Below are 17,409 nucleotides of genomic sequence, written 5' to 3' on the forward strand. Positions count from 1 at the left end.
AGGAAAAATATCCCATGCTCCTTGATAGGAAGAACAAATACTGTTAAAATGTCAATACTACCCAAAGCAATCTACATATTCAATGCAATCCCTATCAAAGTAACACCAGCATTCTTCACAGAGCTAGAACAAATAATCCTAAAATTTGTATGGAACCAGAAAAGACCCCAAATAGCCAAAGTGATCTTGAAAAAAAAACCAAAGCAGGAGACATCACAATCCCCGACTTCAAGCTATACTACAAAGCTGTAATCATTAAGACAGTATGGTACTGACACAAGAACAGACACTCAGATCAATGGAATAGAATAGAGAACCCAGAAATGTACCCACAAACATATGGCCAGCTAATCTTTGACAAAGCAGGAAAGAATATCCAATGGAATAAAGACCGTCTTTTCAGCAAGTGGTGCTGGGAAAACTGGACAGCAACATGCAGAAAAATGAACCTGGACCACTTTCTTACACTATACACAAAAATAAACTCAAAATGGATGAAAGACCTCAATGTAAGATAGGAAGCCATTAATATCCTCGAGGAGAAAGCAGGCAAAAACCTCTTTGATCTTGGCTTCAGCAACTTCTTACTCAACATGTCTCTGGAGGTAAGGGAAATAAAAGGAAAAATGAACTCTGGGGACCTCATCAAAATAAAAAGCTTCCACACAGCGAAGGAAACAATCAGCAAAACTAAAAGACAACTGACAGGATGGGAGAAGATATTTGCAAATGACATATCAGATAAAGGGTTAGTATCCAAAATCTGTAAAGAACTTGTCCAACTCAACACCCAAAAAACAAATAATCCAGTGAAGAAATGGACAAAAGACATGAATAGACACTTCTCCAAGGAAGACATCCAGATGGCCAACCGACACATGAAAAAATGCTCAACATCACTCATCATCAGGGAAATACAAATCAAAACCACAATGAGATACCACCTCACACCTGTCAGAATGGCTAACATTAACAACTCAGGCAACAACAGATGTTGCGAGGGTTCGGAGAAGGAGGATCTTTTTTGCATTGTTGGTGGGAATGCAAGCTGGTGCAGCCACTCTGGAAAACAGTATGGAGGTTCCTCAAAAAACTAAAAATAGAACTACCCTATGACCCAGCAATTGCACTACTAGGCATTTGTCTGTGGGATACAGGTGTGCTGTTTCGAAGGGCACGTGCACCCCCATGTTTATAGCAGCACTATCAACAATAGCCAAAGTATGGAAAGAGCCCAAATGTCCATCGATGGGATGAATGGATAAAGAAGATGTGGTACATATATACAATGGAGTATTACTCGGCAATCAAAAAGAATGAAATCTTGCCATTTGCAAATACGTGGATGGAACTGGAGGTTATTATGCTAAGTGAAATTAGTCAGAGAAAGACAAAAATCCTATGACTTCACTCGTACGAGGATTTTAAGGGACAAAACAGATGAACATAAGGGAAGGGAAACAAAAACAATATAAAAACGGGGAGGGGGACAAAACTGAAGAGACTCATAAATCTGGAGAACAAACTGAGGTTACTGAAGGGGTTGTGGGAGGGGGGAATGGGCTAAATGGGTAAGGGGCATTAAGGAATCTACTCCTGAAATCATTGTTTCACTATATGCTAACTAATTTGGATGTAAATTTTAAAAAATAAAATATACAATTAAAAAATAAATGAAAGCTCAGCAATAGCCAGTGAATGATTAAAATTCTTCAATGGCTTCTCAGAACTTTCAGGAAAAAGCACAAAGTTCTTAACTGGTTTGCAAGGTCCTGCGGAAACAGCCTTTAGTTACTTCTCCAGCTTCATCTCTTAAAAGAAGTCTGTTTTCTCTCCTCACCTTTTTGCTCCAAGCATACATGAGTACCATTTGCATATCTATGTCCCAGGTCCTCTTGCATCTCTGGTTGCTGTTACTGTGTTTCAGGCATTATGCGAAGTCATTTCCACACATTGGAATTTTATTTATGTGTCTCTTTATTTTGGTATTTATTTATTTATTTATTTATTTATTTATTTATTTATGTTTGATGAATAAAGATTTTATGTATTTAAGACGTACAATGTGATGTGTTGATATATGCATATTGTACAATGATAACACAATCAAACTAGTTAACATATCCATCACCACCCATAGCTAGTTTGTTTTTGTGGTGTGGTTAGAACCCTTGAGGTCTGCTATCTTAGTAAATTTCAAGTATCCAATATGGTATTATTAACTGTAGTCACCGTGCTGTACATTAGATCTCTAGAACATGTGCATCTTACAATGGAAAGTTTGTACATTGATCAACATCTCCCCCTTTTGCCCATCCCCCAGCCTCTGGTAACTACCCTTCAATTCTCTGTCTTGTCAGGTTTACCTTTCTTTAAATGGAGGTTTCACATGTGCGTGAGATCATACAATATCTGTCTTTTGTGTCTAATTTCGCTTAGAATAACCTCCTCCAGGTTCACCCATGTTGTCAGAAATGGTAGAATTTCTTCCTTTTGTATGGCTGGATAATATTCTACTGAATGCATAGGCCATTTTTTTTATGTGTTGGACACTTAAGTTGTTTCCATATCTTGGCTACTGAATAATATTGCAGTGAGCGTGGGAGTACAGATGTCTCATTGAGATAGTGATATATACCCAGAAGTGAGACTGGTGGATCATATGGTATTTCTATTTTTAATATTTTGAGAACCTCCAAACTGTTTTCCATAATGGCTATCCCCACTTACATTCCCAACAATAGTGCTTAAGGGTTTGCTTTTTCTCCACATCCTTGCCCACATTTGTTACCTTTTGACTTTTGGGGAATAGTCATCCTAATAAACAGGTGTGAGGTGATAGCTCATTGTGGTTTTGGTTTGCATTTCCCTGATAATTAGTGATGTTGAGCATCTTTTCATATACCTGTTAGCCTTTTGTGTGTCTTCTTTGAGAAAATGTCTATTCGGGTCCTTGCTCACTTTTTCTACCATGTTATATGGTTTCTTTGCTATTGAGTTTGTGAAAATTACAAAAGGAAACTTTATTTAAAATGGAAGTGTTGAATTACTATATTGCATACTTGAAATGAATGCAACACTGTATGCTCATGAACTGGAAAGAAAATAAAAACTTAAAGAAAAAATACTATAAAATGGAGTCAGGGGGCCAGAAGGGGGAAGCTCACAGGCTCTATCACGTGTCATTTGTTGCAGACCCAGTGGAAGGAGACATACCTTGTAAGCTGATACTCCTTCAGCTACTGCTGAACTACCCCAGCAAGAGGAAGAAAGGTCTTTCTTCTTCCCTGATGACAGCCCAGCCAATGAGAGACTGTCACAACTTAAGCAATGAAAACCCTCTCTACTTGGATCTCCCAGTTTACCTCTTTTAATATAGCCCTCCCAACTTCCCCCTTTCCTCTATAAAAGTATTCCTCTCCTTTGTTCTCCAGACTTGCTATAGCTTACTTGTCCCAAGTGGCAGTTCTCTGCTATTCCTGAATAAGCCAATTTTTTTTTTTCTGGTAACGTAACTGGCAGTTTTATTTTTAAGGTCCACTATTCATATGAGCTCCTTTTATAGTTTGGATATTAATCCTTTCTTGGATATGGTCTGCAAATGCATTCTCCCGTTCTGTAGGTTGATTTTTCATTTTGGTGATGGTTTCCTTCCCTGTGTAGGAGCTTTTTAGTTTGATGTGGTCCCAGTTGTTCATTTTTGCTTTTGTTGCTTATGCTTTTGGTGCCAATCCCAAAAACTTGTTGCCTAGACCAAAGTTAAGGACATTTCCTCCTTGATTCTTTCTGGAAGTGTGATGGTTTCAGGTGTTACATTTAAGTTTTTAAGCCATTTAAAGTAGATTTTTGTGTGTTTTATAAGGAAAGGTTCACTTTCATTCTTTTGCACGTGGGTATACAGTTTTCCCAACATATCTAATGAAGAGATAGATGGTCTCGTATTCACCCATCGCTGGGGGTCACCTTTGGGGAGTCCCCTTTGCAGCAGCTCATTTCTGAGGTTCACAGACACCCATACTCACGGAGAAATAAAAAGACACCATAAGCCCAGAATCACACCTAGCCTCACCTGGAAACTCAGGTATGGGGCTTATGGACAGACTCACACACAGACCCACACTACAGACATGGCCAGTGACACCCTGAGGAGAACACACACACACACACACACACACACACACACACAGATGCACACAGATGCACACAGTCAGAGCCATGAGACATACCCTACACACAGTGGAGACATACACAAAATACACACACGCACACACACATACACACACAATCAGGAAGACCCGAAGGGGCAACAAATTCACACCTATAACTAATATACATGCATACAAAACCCAGACATACATAGACACTCCCTAGGGATACGCATTCCACCAGATACAAGGGACTTTTGAAATATGCAGTCACGCGGGATGTCAGTTGTGATCTATCAGGGGCAAAGGCGGCTGATTGGTGGGGAGAAAGTATAGAGCATCCAGATTGCTACGGCAATGCTTAAACAGGTGAAGACTTGGATGAAGAGGGATCTTCCTCTGCTCCACCTGCTCCTGAGAGTCCACTTAACCTGCTGTTTGTGTCCTGCTCATCTAGTGATTTACTGACCTGCTGGCCTACTAACCTGTCTGAACCCTCCTCCCTCCCCTCTTGTACTTGATCTGATCCTGGTACTGTCCCTGACCCCCTTCTTCTCCTGACACAACCCCTCCCCAATCCCACCCCTGTTTAAACCCCTCCAACCCCAATTACCACCCATTTTCCACCCCCTCCCTTCCCCGCCCACCCCCACCTCCTCTCCACCCCCATCTGCACTTCCTCTCTGGCCCCTTAAAGGACCAGGACATTGAAGGTTCAGAAGCTATTTTTCTGTATGCTCTTACTCGGGCATCCCGGTGACCCAAACACGAATGTGAGTACACATCCGACATCTGTGGATTTTTCCCTTTTTTATTGTTTTTTTTTTCAGACTGTAGTTAAAAAATGGTTTTTTCATGGGGTCCGTGATGAGAGCTCGGTTGTTTGTGAAGACCGAGAAGGTTTCTTGACCAGCTTGTAGGGGTTCTGGCCACAACTGTCCACATCAAGTTGTGGATCCTGTCAGGGCCACTTGGTCCAAAAAGAGTACCGTTGACAGGATGGAAACCAGAGCTTCACAGTGTCAAGAAAGAAGGACCTGTGAAGATAGTAAAAGCCACTGAGATCTTTGTCTTAAATAACGGGCTTGTATGATGTTTGAATTATATCTCACTAAAATCGTTTTTAGAAATGTCAGGAACTCTTATTTAATAGGAGCCATTTAATACTATTAGTAGTATTTCATAGTATTAGACTGACTGGCTCCTGGAAGCCCTGTAAAGATCCTGCTTCAAGCTTTGTAAGTTTAGGGTCTCTCTTATATGTAGTTAGTTTTCCTATCAGCACATCTTTCATATTTGTGAAGTTTGGTAGCCTTGGGAACAGTGGTATCTGAAGCTTGGTGTTGGTACTAGAGGGTTAAAAAGTGAAATGTCCTTTGTGCTCTGTGCTTCCTGGTTTGTTTGTTTTTAGGAGCTTGTGAAGCAGCTCTCTCCCTCTGGTGTTGGAGGCTGCCCCCAAGAACTCTGTGTCCAACCAGGTTGATGAGAAGCTCAGCATAAATGAAGTGGCCTTGCCCTGCTTGGACACTTATAATAGGAAAATCACTAGGAGTGGTGTGATCAGAAAGTGAATGAATTCTTATCCTTTCTTTAGCCAAGTACGTACAGGGTGTTGATTTACCCAAAGCAAAAAGGGTCTTGAATGTCCTTAGGATTGTCCAGCTATAAAGAAATACCTGGTTCCCAGTGTGAATGTTTTATTGTATCATTAAAAAGCAAAACCTGTACTCCTAGGAGCCTGAGAGAGAGACAGGGAACACCCATAGAAAGAAGTAGATTTCTTTAGATTGGCATGCACCAGATTCTTAGGGATCTGCAAAGTCCCAAGTCAGGACAAGCTAAATGGAGGCAGAATCCTCCTGCATGAGTACCTCCAGGCAAAAAAGAGTCTATTCTGTTTGTTTTGAGTCTAGAAAGGAGGACATTTCTTGGTTCTGTTTACTGGAATTTCCCCCCTCTACCTAGACTGCATATCATAGATGAGTTCAGCTCTCCCTCTCCCGCCTCCCCATGGATAAACTAACTTGTCGCATTTCCCACCTCCACCTGGTCGTGGCCATTGTCTGTGAGAACCTAGCGTTATTGGTCCCATTGGATCTAATCTAGTTAACAGTAACTACTGATATCAGCATCCAGATAGCTGCCAGGGGTATCAAGAGTGCTCAGGACTGAGGATGTTTACCATTCATGTCAAGATCTCTGTCTTTGGTGCATTTGATCCCCATGATCATTGTGCGGACAGCTCCTGCTCTCTTTCAGCCAGTCAGTGTTCATTTCCCACCAGCACACATTTTAGTGACCTCAGTTCTGAGAGCTGAAGATACATATGGTACACATTTTGGAGACTACTTTCTAGAGAGGCTTATTGGCACACAATTAAAGTTTGGTATGTGAATTAGAATGAATTGCATTGTGAGTGTTGTGAGTGTATGTTCTCCTAAAACACTGGTAAGTCTAGTTTTAGTAAAATGATATGTGTTCTGTTGTTTTGGTGACCATATCCAGGACTTTTGAATTCTTTTAGAAAGTAATTATAGTAATTGCTATTGACTGATTTAGGTGCAACACTGTGAAATAGGAACTTGAACTTATTGTATTGGCTATTTGGAGATGTGTGTTCAAGTAACTTAAAATCTCACAGATTTCATCAAAATAGACAAGATCACCTGATTATGCAGATCTTTATTAACTTCAGAAATCTGACAATTTGGGCTGTGATTCAGATTCAGAGTAAACCTTGAATAAAACCTCGTGGAATGCCTGGGTGGCTCAGTCAGGTAAGCATCTGACTCTTGATTTTGGCTCAGGTCATGATCTCACGGTTTGTGAGTTTGAGCCCAGCATCAGGCTGTGTGCTAACAACGTGGAGCCTGCTTTGGATTCTCTGTCTCCCCTCTCTCTCTTTTCCTCCCCCACTCTCTCTCTCTTTTAAAAATAAATAAGCTTTGGGGTGCCTGGGTGGCTCAGTCGGTTAAGCGTCCGACTTCGGCTCAGGTCACGATCTCGCAGTATGTGAGTTCGAGCCCCGCGTCGGGCTCTGTGCTGACTGCTCAGAGCCTGGAGCCTGTTTCAGATTCTGTGTCTCCCTTTCTCTCTGACCCTCCCATATTCATGCTCTGTCTCTCTCTGTCTCAAAAATAAAAAAAAGTTCAAAAAATTTTTTTAAATAAAAATAAACTTTAGAAAAAAAGGAAATCTCAGTGTTTGTAGAAACTAAACAATAATGTAGACCTTATTTTTGCTGGAATAATCCTATATTATTGTAATAGGAGCTGCCCATCTCTCTCAGTTATATCCATATGTGTAAACATCTGTCTCTATAACAATCTCATTTGAATCTCTAGTACATTTGTATTGTTACTTTCTCCCATCCTTCCATAAATTTTGGCGTATTTTTGGAAATGTTCCAAAGGATTTTATCCAGGTACTTCATGAATGTACAACAGAAGTCATTTATTTCTTGTCTACTAAAAGTTTACCTTTACTTTTTTCTTTTTTGTCTCTTTTTAAATTTTTAATGTTTATTTCTGAGAGAAACAGAGATAGAACATGAGCGGGGGAGGGGCAGAGAGAGAGAGAGAGGGAGAGAGGGAGACACAGAATCTGAAACAAGCTCCAGGCTCTGAGCGGTCAGCACAGAGCCGACGCGGGGCTTGAACTCACCAACCGTGAGATCATGACCTGAGCCAAAGTCGGACGCTTAACCAACTGAGCCATCCAGGTGCCCTGTAAAGTTGGCTTATAAATTCTTAAGTTCTCCTAACTGTTTAAAAATAGTTCCAATGTGTTTGTCAGCAAAGTAAAATCTCCAAGAGTGGCCTATTAGATTTTCCCGGCAGCTTCAGTGTGGTATAATTTATGTATAATAACAATACCTTTTTAAAGAATACACTTTGTTGACATGTGACATAGGTAAGCAGCAATGAAGCCATCACCACAGTAAGATGGTAAACACAGTCATCATTCCTAAAGGTTTGCCCCTGCTCCTTTGTAAGCCTTCTCTCCTCCCTCTCCTTCATGAGGAGGCATTTGAGAGGTATGCTTATAACCTCCTGGAGGCTGTTTGAAGATTGTTAATAAAGATGATTCTTTGTGACAGATATTATAAATGTCTTTGATACTCTTCATTATCTCAAATATTATTTCAGCTTGTCCATATTTTGGCTGACCATTTCCCTGTTGGCTCTCGTGTGATCGGAATTTCGTGGAAGCTTACTGTTATTACTGCCACCCTTGCAATTTGCACATGTCTGATTTACCTCTGGAGAGTTGTCCTTGCTGTGAGTATACTAAAGTACCTTATAGATAGCCTTGTAATCCTAAGTAAGCAGAAATTTTTTTTTTTTTTGGTAAGCACAAATTTTTAACTAGACCTCTATATGCATTCAGTACTTCAAATTTCCCTTTCAGCACTGTGTTCACTGCATCCCACAAATTGTAATAATTCCAATATTCATTATCATTTAGATGAAAATGTTTTAAAAATTCTCTGAAATGTCTTCTTTGACCCACTTCTTTTAGAAGTGTTGTTTTATCACTAATATTTTTTGTAGTTTTCCAGCTGTCTTTCTATTATTGATGTCTAGCTTGCATTTGTGGTCTGAGAACGTATTTTCTATGATTTTGTTTACTTTAAGTTAAGCTGTATTTTATCACCCTGAATATGGTCCATGTCAGTAAATGTTCTATGTGACTTGAGAAGAATGCGTATTTTTCTACTGTTGAAGTGTTCTATAGATGGTAAGAATCCAAGTTGACTGATGACACAGTTCAGTCCAACTGTGTTCTTAAATTTGAATTTCTGTATCCTCAATCCGTCAATGACTGATAAATGTTATTGAATTCTTTCAGCTATCATAATATATATGTCTATTTGTCCTAGCACTTGTGTCAGTTTTTGCCTCATGTATTTTGACACTCTGTTGTTATGCATGTACATTAAGGATTATGCTTTCCTGGAGAATTAAGGCTTTACTGTTGACCTCAGTATCTCTGATAAGTTTCCTTACTTTGTAGTATGTTTTGAAGGATAATTTCACTGGCCACAGAATTCTAGGTGGATGGGTTCTTTTCTTTTAACAGTACAAACATTTCATTCTTCTTGAATTGCATGGTTTCTGAATTCTGAGTATTTTTTGTCCTGGTTCCTCTTAGGTACGGTGTTACTTCTCCCTGCCTCCTGCAACTCCAGCCCCCAACTCTACCCCTTAGCTTCTTCCATAACTCTTTGTTTTCAGTTTTCTGTTGATTGAATAGTATATGTCTAGGGGTAGTTTTATTGTTTTGTTTTGTTTTGGCGGGGCGGGGGGGTTGGTGGTGGTATTTATCCTGCTTGGAATTCTTTGAGTTTCCTGGATCTGTGTTTTGTGACTATCATTAATTTTGGAAAATTCTCATTTTCACTTCAAATGTATCATCTTTTCAGTTCTTCTCCAGGTATTCCCATTTGTGTATGTTACACCTTTCATAATTGTTCCACTGGTCTTGGATTTTCTGTGTTGTGGCTTTAATTTTTTTCTTTGTGTTTCTGTTTTGGATATTTCTACTTGACATTTCCTTCTGCTTGTTGAGTCTTTCCTCAGCTATGTTGTGTGTGTTAATAAATCCACCAAAGACATTCCTTATTACTATTAATGGTGCTTTCATTTCTAGAAGTCCTTTTGGATCCTAGACTTAGCACCTCTGTGCTCACATTCACCACCTCTTCTTGCATACTGACCACTTTTTCCATTAGAGTCATTCTCCTATTAATCAGAGCGATTTTAAATTCCCAGCCTGATTATCCCACCGTCTCTGCCATAGGAAGTGTGATTCTAATGCTTGCATTCTGTGTTCAAAATATGTGGTTTTGGGGGCACCTGGGTGGCTTAGTCGGGTGAGTGTCCGACTTTGGCTCAGGTCATTATCTCGCTGTACATGAGTTTGAGCCCCGCGTCTGGCTCTGCACTGACAGCTCAGAGCCTGGAGCCTGCTTTGGATTCAGTGTTTCCCTCTCTGCCCCTCCGCAACTCATGCTCTGTCTCTCTCTCTCTGTCCAAAACAAATAAACATTAAAAAAATTTTTAAACACAGAATTAAAAAAACCAAAATATGTGGTTTTTCCTTTTAGGGTACCTTGTAAGTTTCTTTGAAACAGCCCCTTTGGGGTCACATTCTTGTTTAAAGAAACTGAGGTGAATAGGCCTTTAGTGTGAAGTTTTGTCTTTACCTGGCTAGGTTTTAGGCTGAGTTTACTCCCCTGTGAGACAGGAAGGAGGAAGAGCACTGTAGTTGAGTATTTCCCTTCATCTGCATTGCTTATCTTTAGGAAAACCCGTATTAGGCTTTGGAGAAAAAGTTTCTCTTGAGGACAGACCTTCTAAGGAAGAACAGAATACCATGAGTTTATTTCTAAATGGCTGTTTTTCCTCTTTTTTTTTTTTTTGCCTATTTAGGAATCTTTCCCTTCAAAAAGAAAATATGAATATTAAGTATTTGTAAGGCCATCTCTCCCTGCTTAGGAAAGGAAACATGTGACCTTAATGGACTATCCATGCTTTTCTGTTTGCCCTCCATAGATACACTTTCTTATAACAACATTATTATGACTAGCTTTTTGATACCCTGATGATATTCCAATATCCTGGCAAGATGTTGGGGCTCGCTTCAACATCACATCATCATTTAAAACTTTCGAATAGGGATATACGTTCTAGGGGTCAAGACAATGTGTCTACCTTTTGTTAAGGTAGAGTCTTGCCTGGATTTCATTGAGCTATAATTCATCAGGGGATGACTTGGGTCTGGGTGTTACTGAACCACCAAGACCAGGTTCTTAAGTCTCAGTGTCTTAGTAATGAACACTGAATGCAAGGGAAACAAAGCAATCGGAGTTTATTAGAGATAGCTCGCATACAATGGAGCCAACAAGAAAGAGGAATATCGATCCCCAAAGGGGTGGTGTGCCAGGCTTATAAAGGCACTTTTCCAAAGGGTGAGGGGCTGGGAGTGGGGAAGCATCCTTCAGTCCCACAGTCATTATTTTGTGGTTGTTATTTTTCAGTGGACACAAGACAATCACAGGATGTCTTTTTCCATGGTTGACATTCTTATTTAGGGCTCCTAGAAAATGAAATACTTGTGCAGTCAGGCTTTAAATTGTTACTTCTGATTTTGCCCAGACAACCATTACTCCCTGATACCTGTTATCTCTCTTTTGTTCACTTTTCCAGAAAGAGGTATAGAAACTTCTGATCCTTGCCTCAGACCAGTTCCCTTTTAGGAGTTCAGTTCCTCTTGCTTTTCTTATACCCTCTCACAGGGAGCTCTTTTTGCTTTTTTTTTTTTTTTTTTTTTTGAAATGTTAGGCATCATTTCTTTTGTTGCCTATGCTTTTTCTCTAGCCATGTTTCACTCTCTTTCTTTCTCATTTGATGACTTTTTTTTTTTGGAAGACCCTCTGTTTTTAGTGATCTAGGAAAATCATAGCACCTGACATGTTTTAATTGTTTATTGATTCAGAAAGCAGCCAACCCTGTGTAAGATTTCAGAAAGCCTTCTGGAAAATGAAAGGGGCATATCTTAGTACAAAGGTTTTCCTTTTCTTTCCTCTCCCCTCCTTTCCTCCTTGCCTTGCCTTCCCTTCCCTCCCCAGCGCTCCCCTCCCTTCCCTGTCCCCTCCATCTCTCTCTCTCTTTCTCTCTCCTTCTCTCTCTCTCTCTCTCTCTCTCTCTCTCTTTCTTTTGTCATTTCATATGATCCCAGGTTCTGGACTTCAGTGTGGATATTGGGTTTGACTACAAGAGAAAAAAAATCAGGCAAATATCTTAATTATATATTTTTATTTTTTTATTTTTTTTTATTTTTTTAAAGTTTTTTTTTTTCAACGTTTTTTATTTATTTTTGGGACAGAGAGAGACAGAGCATGAACGGGGGAGGGGCAGAGAGAGAGGGAGACACAGAATCCGAAACAGGCTCCAGGCTCCGAGCCATCAGCCCAGAGCCTGACGCGGGGCTCGAACTCCCGGACCGCGAGATTGTGACCTGGCTGAAGTCGGACGCTTAACCGACTGCGCCACCCAGGCGCCCCAATTATATATTTTTAAAACTCTCTGTATTATGCACTGACAAAATTGAATATGTTGATGTTTATTTAATAGAATGTAAATCTATCTTTTGCTCAAAATAAGCCATGAATCTTTATGCTTTTATCAGAAATAGTTTATAAAGAATCGTGAACTAAATATGAAATTCTAATTTTTTCTTATATTTAATTTATGAATTTATTAAGCTGAACAAAATGATGATTGTAATTTCATTGGATTACATTTAATATTTTATCAGGAGATATAAGTTTTTACTAATAATATGTTTTGGTTTTTTTTAATTTTTTTTAACGTTTATTTATTTTTGAGACAGAGAGAGACAGAGCATGAATGGGGGAGGGTCAGAGAGAGAGGGAGACACAGAATCTGAAACAGGCCCCAGGCTCTGAGCTGTCAGCACAGAGCCCGACGCGGGGCTCAAACTCACAGACTGTGAGATCATGACCGGAGCTGAAGTAGGATGCTCAACCGACTGAGCCACCCAGGCGCCCCACTAATAATATGTTTTGACCTCAAACTTAATTTTGTTTCTTCCTCTCTCAGGTACAGCCTCAAGTATATCAAGGTAAGATTTTAGGTTTTAGTATTCTTTGTAATTTTTTTTCAGTACTCGTGTTTGATGTGGATTTTAATTTTTTAACTAGGGATAAATATGGTGACTTCTGATGTCTAATTAATTGACTGTTAGGAGGCTATGTGACAATGTGGAGGGATTTGCTCTCTTAAGATAAGAGACCAGGGGAGGAAAACATCACAGGAGGAAGAAGAACAGAATGAGTGTAATTCTGTACAAAAATGGTTAGGAAACAAGTGATGATATATGATCCTGAGGTTTGGAGTGAGTACTTTGCCATGACCTGGCTCTTGATGAAATGTGAAGATGAGAAAACCTTCTTTGAGTCTATCAAGAAGCCTAAGCTTAGAGAAGAAGCCAGATATTGCCAGGAAGGGTGTGTGTCACAAGAGAGGTTTAAACCAAGGTTTTGAGTCTGAGGTGGAGGGAGCCAATCATGCCAGGGGAGAATGAGAAGTGAATGTGATACAAATGGGGGTAATGTATTCTGCATGGGCCCCATAGACTGTGGTGATTCTGTGGTGCTGTCTTGAGAGGGTGGCTGCCTGACCCATAACAAGCCCGCAAAGGCTGGTTGGTATTCATCGCTGTGAATGCAGCAGTGGTGGCAGTGAGAAGAGTGATCTCAGGGCATGAGAGCTCTCACACTGGGTCAACAGAAGAGAAGTTTGCACTTTGTGGTCAGATGAGAGAATTAATTCCTGTTAGAGGAGTCTGTCTAGAGCTTACATGTGTTATCCACCTGTAATTGGGTGCTTCGTGTGTGTTGTTTTCCTCTAAGGTGGGAGGTAACATTCTCTTTTTGGGATGTAAAGCTTCTCTTTTAGGGGCTGTGAGTTATCCAGATCCTCCAGCAAGTGTGTTTTTTTCCAAAGACCTTGTCCTCCACAGCCCCCAAGCTAGGATTCATGAAAGGCAATCTGTGAGCAGCAGGAAGTCATTGAAGACTTTTGGGTAGTCAATCAATCAACATTTGGAGCTTTCCTTGTGTGGAATTCAAATAGCACCTATAAGTGGAAGTGGCACAAACCAGGACTAAATGATGGATTTGATTATTTGTTTGTTGGCAGGGATCTACTTATGTACTTTTATGATTGGAGGAGAGAAACATAAGTTGATAGGATTTGATTTTTCTCTTTCATCTCTGGTGGTGACATAAGTACTTGGAGTGATTGAATTTTCCAAGAAGGGTGCTTCCAGATGGGAGAGAAATTAGGAGAAGACATTTTATTGCATTTCTCCATTTTGGACGATATTTTAAATAGGAATCTCATTGATATAAGGTTTTCTTAGGTTTAAAATGCTGCTAAAACTTGATTTCTTCAGGCACAATGGAAAGCTAAAAAGTTACTTACACCCCCCGTCAGATAATGTGTCTGTACTAATGCACTGAGATTATTCGATGTTACTGGGTTTGCTAATAATCTTAGAAATTGTTTTCTCTCCTTTTAGTTAGTTTATAGCTAATAACTGAGAAGATCAATACATTTAAAAAGAAAACAGAACTTGCTGATGAAGTATCCATTTGGGAGCAGAAGGGATCATTACCCTTTCAAAGATTTTTTCTGATTTCATTTTGGTTATTTGTACCTCTGGTAGTGTATCCTACTGACCTATTTCATGTGTTCTATAAACAGTTCTAGTTCAAGACAAGCTTCACAAATGTCAAGCACTGTCTGTTTATTTGTGGAAGGAATCACACATTAAAAGATGGTTTTGTCTATCACTATGCTATTTGTGAATTCTAATCCTTTGTCATATGTTTTATAGATCAATGAATCAAAGAAATGTCTTTAAGAAACTAAAAGAAATTAAGTTTCTTTCTGATGAAGCTCTTAAATTAAAGGTAAGAACCCCTTCTTTGCCTGGATTGCTTTCTCAAAACAGAAGTGAAAATAGTGAGTTATTATTTACTGATCCATTGCATTTTGTTGAAGGAGGACATCAAAACAGTTGAATATTTTAATGAAATTTTAAGTGACAGTCTTCAAAGTGCACGTGCTACCTTGCAATCTGAGAGAGAGAAGAATGTCAAGAATAACGGCTTGGTAAGAGTTGGCTGCTGAGTTTTACTGTCATTTGGCTTTGGAGGCTTTTTGTTCATTGGGTGAGGTGAGCACAGTATGTTCACTTGCTGTTTACCACAGTAGAGATTGGGCCTCTGGGAGCCAAATCTCCATCTGCAGTGTGAGCTGGAATTTCACTAGGATCACCATGAGGAGTTTTGCTATTTCAAGGACTAAGAAGTACCTTGTGTTTTCACAACTAGGTAATTATCACATCATTTCAGCTCTGCCCTCCAAGATATGAAGAAAATTCTAGAAGATATTTGAGCGATGAAGGGTGATTACTAGCCAAATTGTATAGTCCCTTCCTGTCTTAATGCTGAACAGATAATTTTCAATGTGAATAGGGAAGGAGATATCTATTATCTATCTATCTATCTATCTATCTATCTATCTATCTATCTATCTATTGATATATATTCCACTAAGAAAGCCATTTGTGAGCTCTTTGATTTAAACTATTTTCTACCAAGTTGGCTTTCTCCTTGTTATATATATGCCTCAGGATCTTTCTTTGTTGCAGTGTACAATCATGTTGTGTTAGGTGAATTCACATTGTTGTGTGATCATTATTTCTTGAATGTCTTTTCTCATATCTGTCTTAAAGTCACAAGATGGAAATGGTGAATTCGAGGATTGAGAGCTGAGAACCTTGAGGTCCAATAACTGTGAACTGGAAGGTGTGCTGTCTGTTGGGGAGAAAATCCCCATGTGAGTACATGACTTTGCATTGGGAAGGGAAAGAATGCCTTCTTGCCTTCATGGTTCTTGCCCTTTTCCTGTCACACCAAAGCCAACTCTCAGGTCATGTGCACACTTATAAAGAAAATCCATTTTTTACAGAAAATAAAAAGGCCTTAGAAGACAAGTATAATGCATTGAGGTCTGTGAAAGCAATCAAGGAAGTAAAAGTCAAACAGCTGAAGGAGAAAGCACATATCCTTGAAGAATTCTATAAACAAAGAAGAGTGGCTGCAGAAGAGTAAGATGTTCAAATATTAATTGTCACAAATCCTGTTGTATGAATGAATGTCGTGGCCGGTATAGAGAATTTTTGCCAAATGCATTCCGTAGAATTGTGCCTGACCTTCCTACCTTGCTTTCTGTAACCTGCATTTTCCCCTCTGTCCTTAGTGCTTGTCACACATTATTGTGTCATGTATTTAGGGTGAAAGAGGGAAGGTACCAGCTTTAAGAACTCTGATCCCTGATACCCTCTGGATCCATTTACATTGTCGCATGGATTTCAATCCTATCACATTGTCTTCTCAGCCGGGAATTAGGTTATTTTTGTTCAGCACCAGACATGGGTCAAAAATATGGAGGGGGGAACGCCTGGGTGGTTCAATTGGTTGAGCATCTGACACTTAATTTTGGCTCAGGTCATGATCTCATGGTTTGTGAGCTTGAGCCCCACATTGGGTTCTGCACTGAAAATGCTGCAGCTGCTGGGGATTCTCTCTCCCCCTCTCTCTCTACCCCTCCTTCCCTGTCTCTCTCTCTCAAAATAAGTAAGTAAACATTTTTTTTAATTGGGTAAAGAGAAATTGAGTTATATTGCTGCAGAAACAATGGGAATTTCTTTCTGGAAAATGGGTTGGGGCACCAGCAGTACTGGACCCCTTCATGCAGTCTGCTAGTGAGGTTGTTCACTGCAGGCCCAATCCCTAAGAAGGCCTGGGTATTTCCTGTCCCCCTGCATTTCTTATGTATAACAATCTTTGGTTCCAACCAAAACCTGGAGCTTCACTAGGGCTCATCTTTGCTGACTGACCCTCAACTACACTTGTTTACTTCTACGTCTATGTGCATAAAGTTATTTAGCTGCTTTGCAGTTCAGTTTTCTGTCCCTGAATGTATTGATGAGTCCTGGGGACACTGGCTCCAGCTGCCAGGCTGGCTTTGTCCTGGGCTTCCTTCTTCTCCATCTTGGTCTCGTGTGTCTTCATGGGGTCGTTAGAAATTTGGTGCATTCACTCACTTGTTTCCTCCTTTGTGCAGTATTTCCTTTTGTTCTCAGGAGATCGGGGCCTTTAGAGTCCCTCATTCACGTTTAAAAGTAAACTCTTCCTTCCCTTCCCTGGAGACTCAGCTTCATGATAGTCCTTCCCACACCTGGGGTGGGGGCTGCTGTGTCTCATTGGCATCTTGTTTTTGTTAATTTGTAAGCTCTTTTTGGGAGTGGGTACAGAGCCCTGACCACCTTTCTATCTTCAGCCTCTTACAACAGAGCCACTACATTACAGCCACTCCAGAAAGCATTTGCTGAAGGACTGCCTGAGAAGCCAGAGGGAAATGCACGTGCCTTTCTCTGTCTAGAGCTTTTTTGTCAGTTTCTAAAAGTCAGGGCTCCCCGTGGAGGTGTAAGACTAATGATGATCTGTTGCTCCATCCTAATGGGTATAGTTGATCAGACATGGTTTTTCACATTGAACCAAAATGAGTCTTCACCATCCCAAACAAAAGACCAACTCTGGGAAGGCACAAAGTGCAATGTTATTTGATGACTTCGTGATGAAGGAGTAGAAGCAGAAAACTAG

General features: G+C 40.0%; 1 protein-coding gene across 1 annotated transcript; it reads left to right on the forward strand.

The window, feature by feature from the left end:
* The first annotated feature begins 7,876 nt into the window (after positions 1-7,876).
* Positions 7,877-15,549, forward strand: LOC128310969 (transport and Golgi organization protein 1 homolog). Its single transcript, XM_027055915.2, has 5 exons — positions 7,877-8,425; positions 12,773-12,794; positions 14,574-14,649; positions 14,741-14,851; positions 15,477-15,549. The coding sequence occupies exons 1-5, from the start codon at positions 8,392-8,394 to the stop codon at positions 15,507-15,509; spliced, it is 276 nt and encodes a 91-aa protein (XP_026911716.2). The 5' UTR covers positions 7,877-8,391; the 3' UTR covers positions 15,510-15,549.
* Positions 15,550-17,409: the final 1,860 nt, after the last annotated feature.

This window comes from Acinonyx jubatus, chromosome C1 (assembly GCF_027475565.1).
Source record: "Acinonyx jubatus isolate Ajub_Pintada_27869175 chromosome C1, VMU_Ajub_asm_v1.0, whole genome shotgun sequence".
NCBI lineage: Eukaryota > Metazoa > Chordata > Mammalia > Carnivora > Felidae > Acinonyx > Acinonyx jubatus.

Excerpts from the sequence above, each read along its gene's own strand:
- LOC128310969 (XM_027055915.2), top strand. The coding sequence starts at position 8,392 with ATGTCTGATTTACCTCTGGAGAGTTGTCCTTGCT. Across the intron at positions 8,426-12,772 it reads TCTGGAGAGTTGTCCTTGCT|GTACAGCCTCAAGTATATCA; the intron begins GTGAGTATACTA and ends TTCCTCTCTCAG. Across the intron at positions 12,795-14,573 it reads ACAGCCTCAAGTATATCAAG|ATCAATGAATCAAAGAAATG; the intron begins GTAAGATTTTAG and ends TATGTTTTATAG.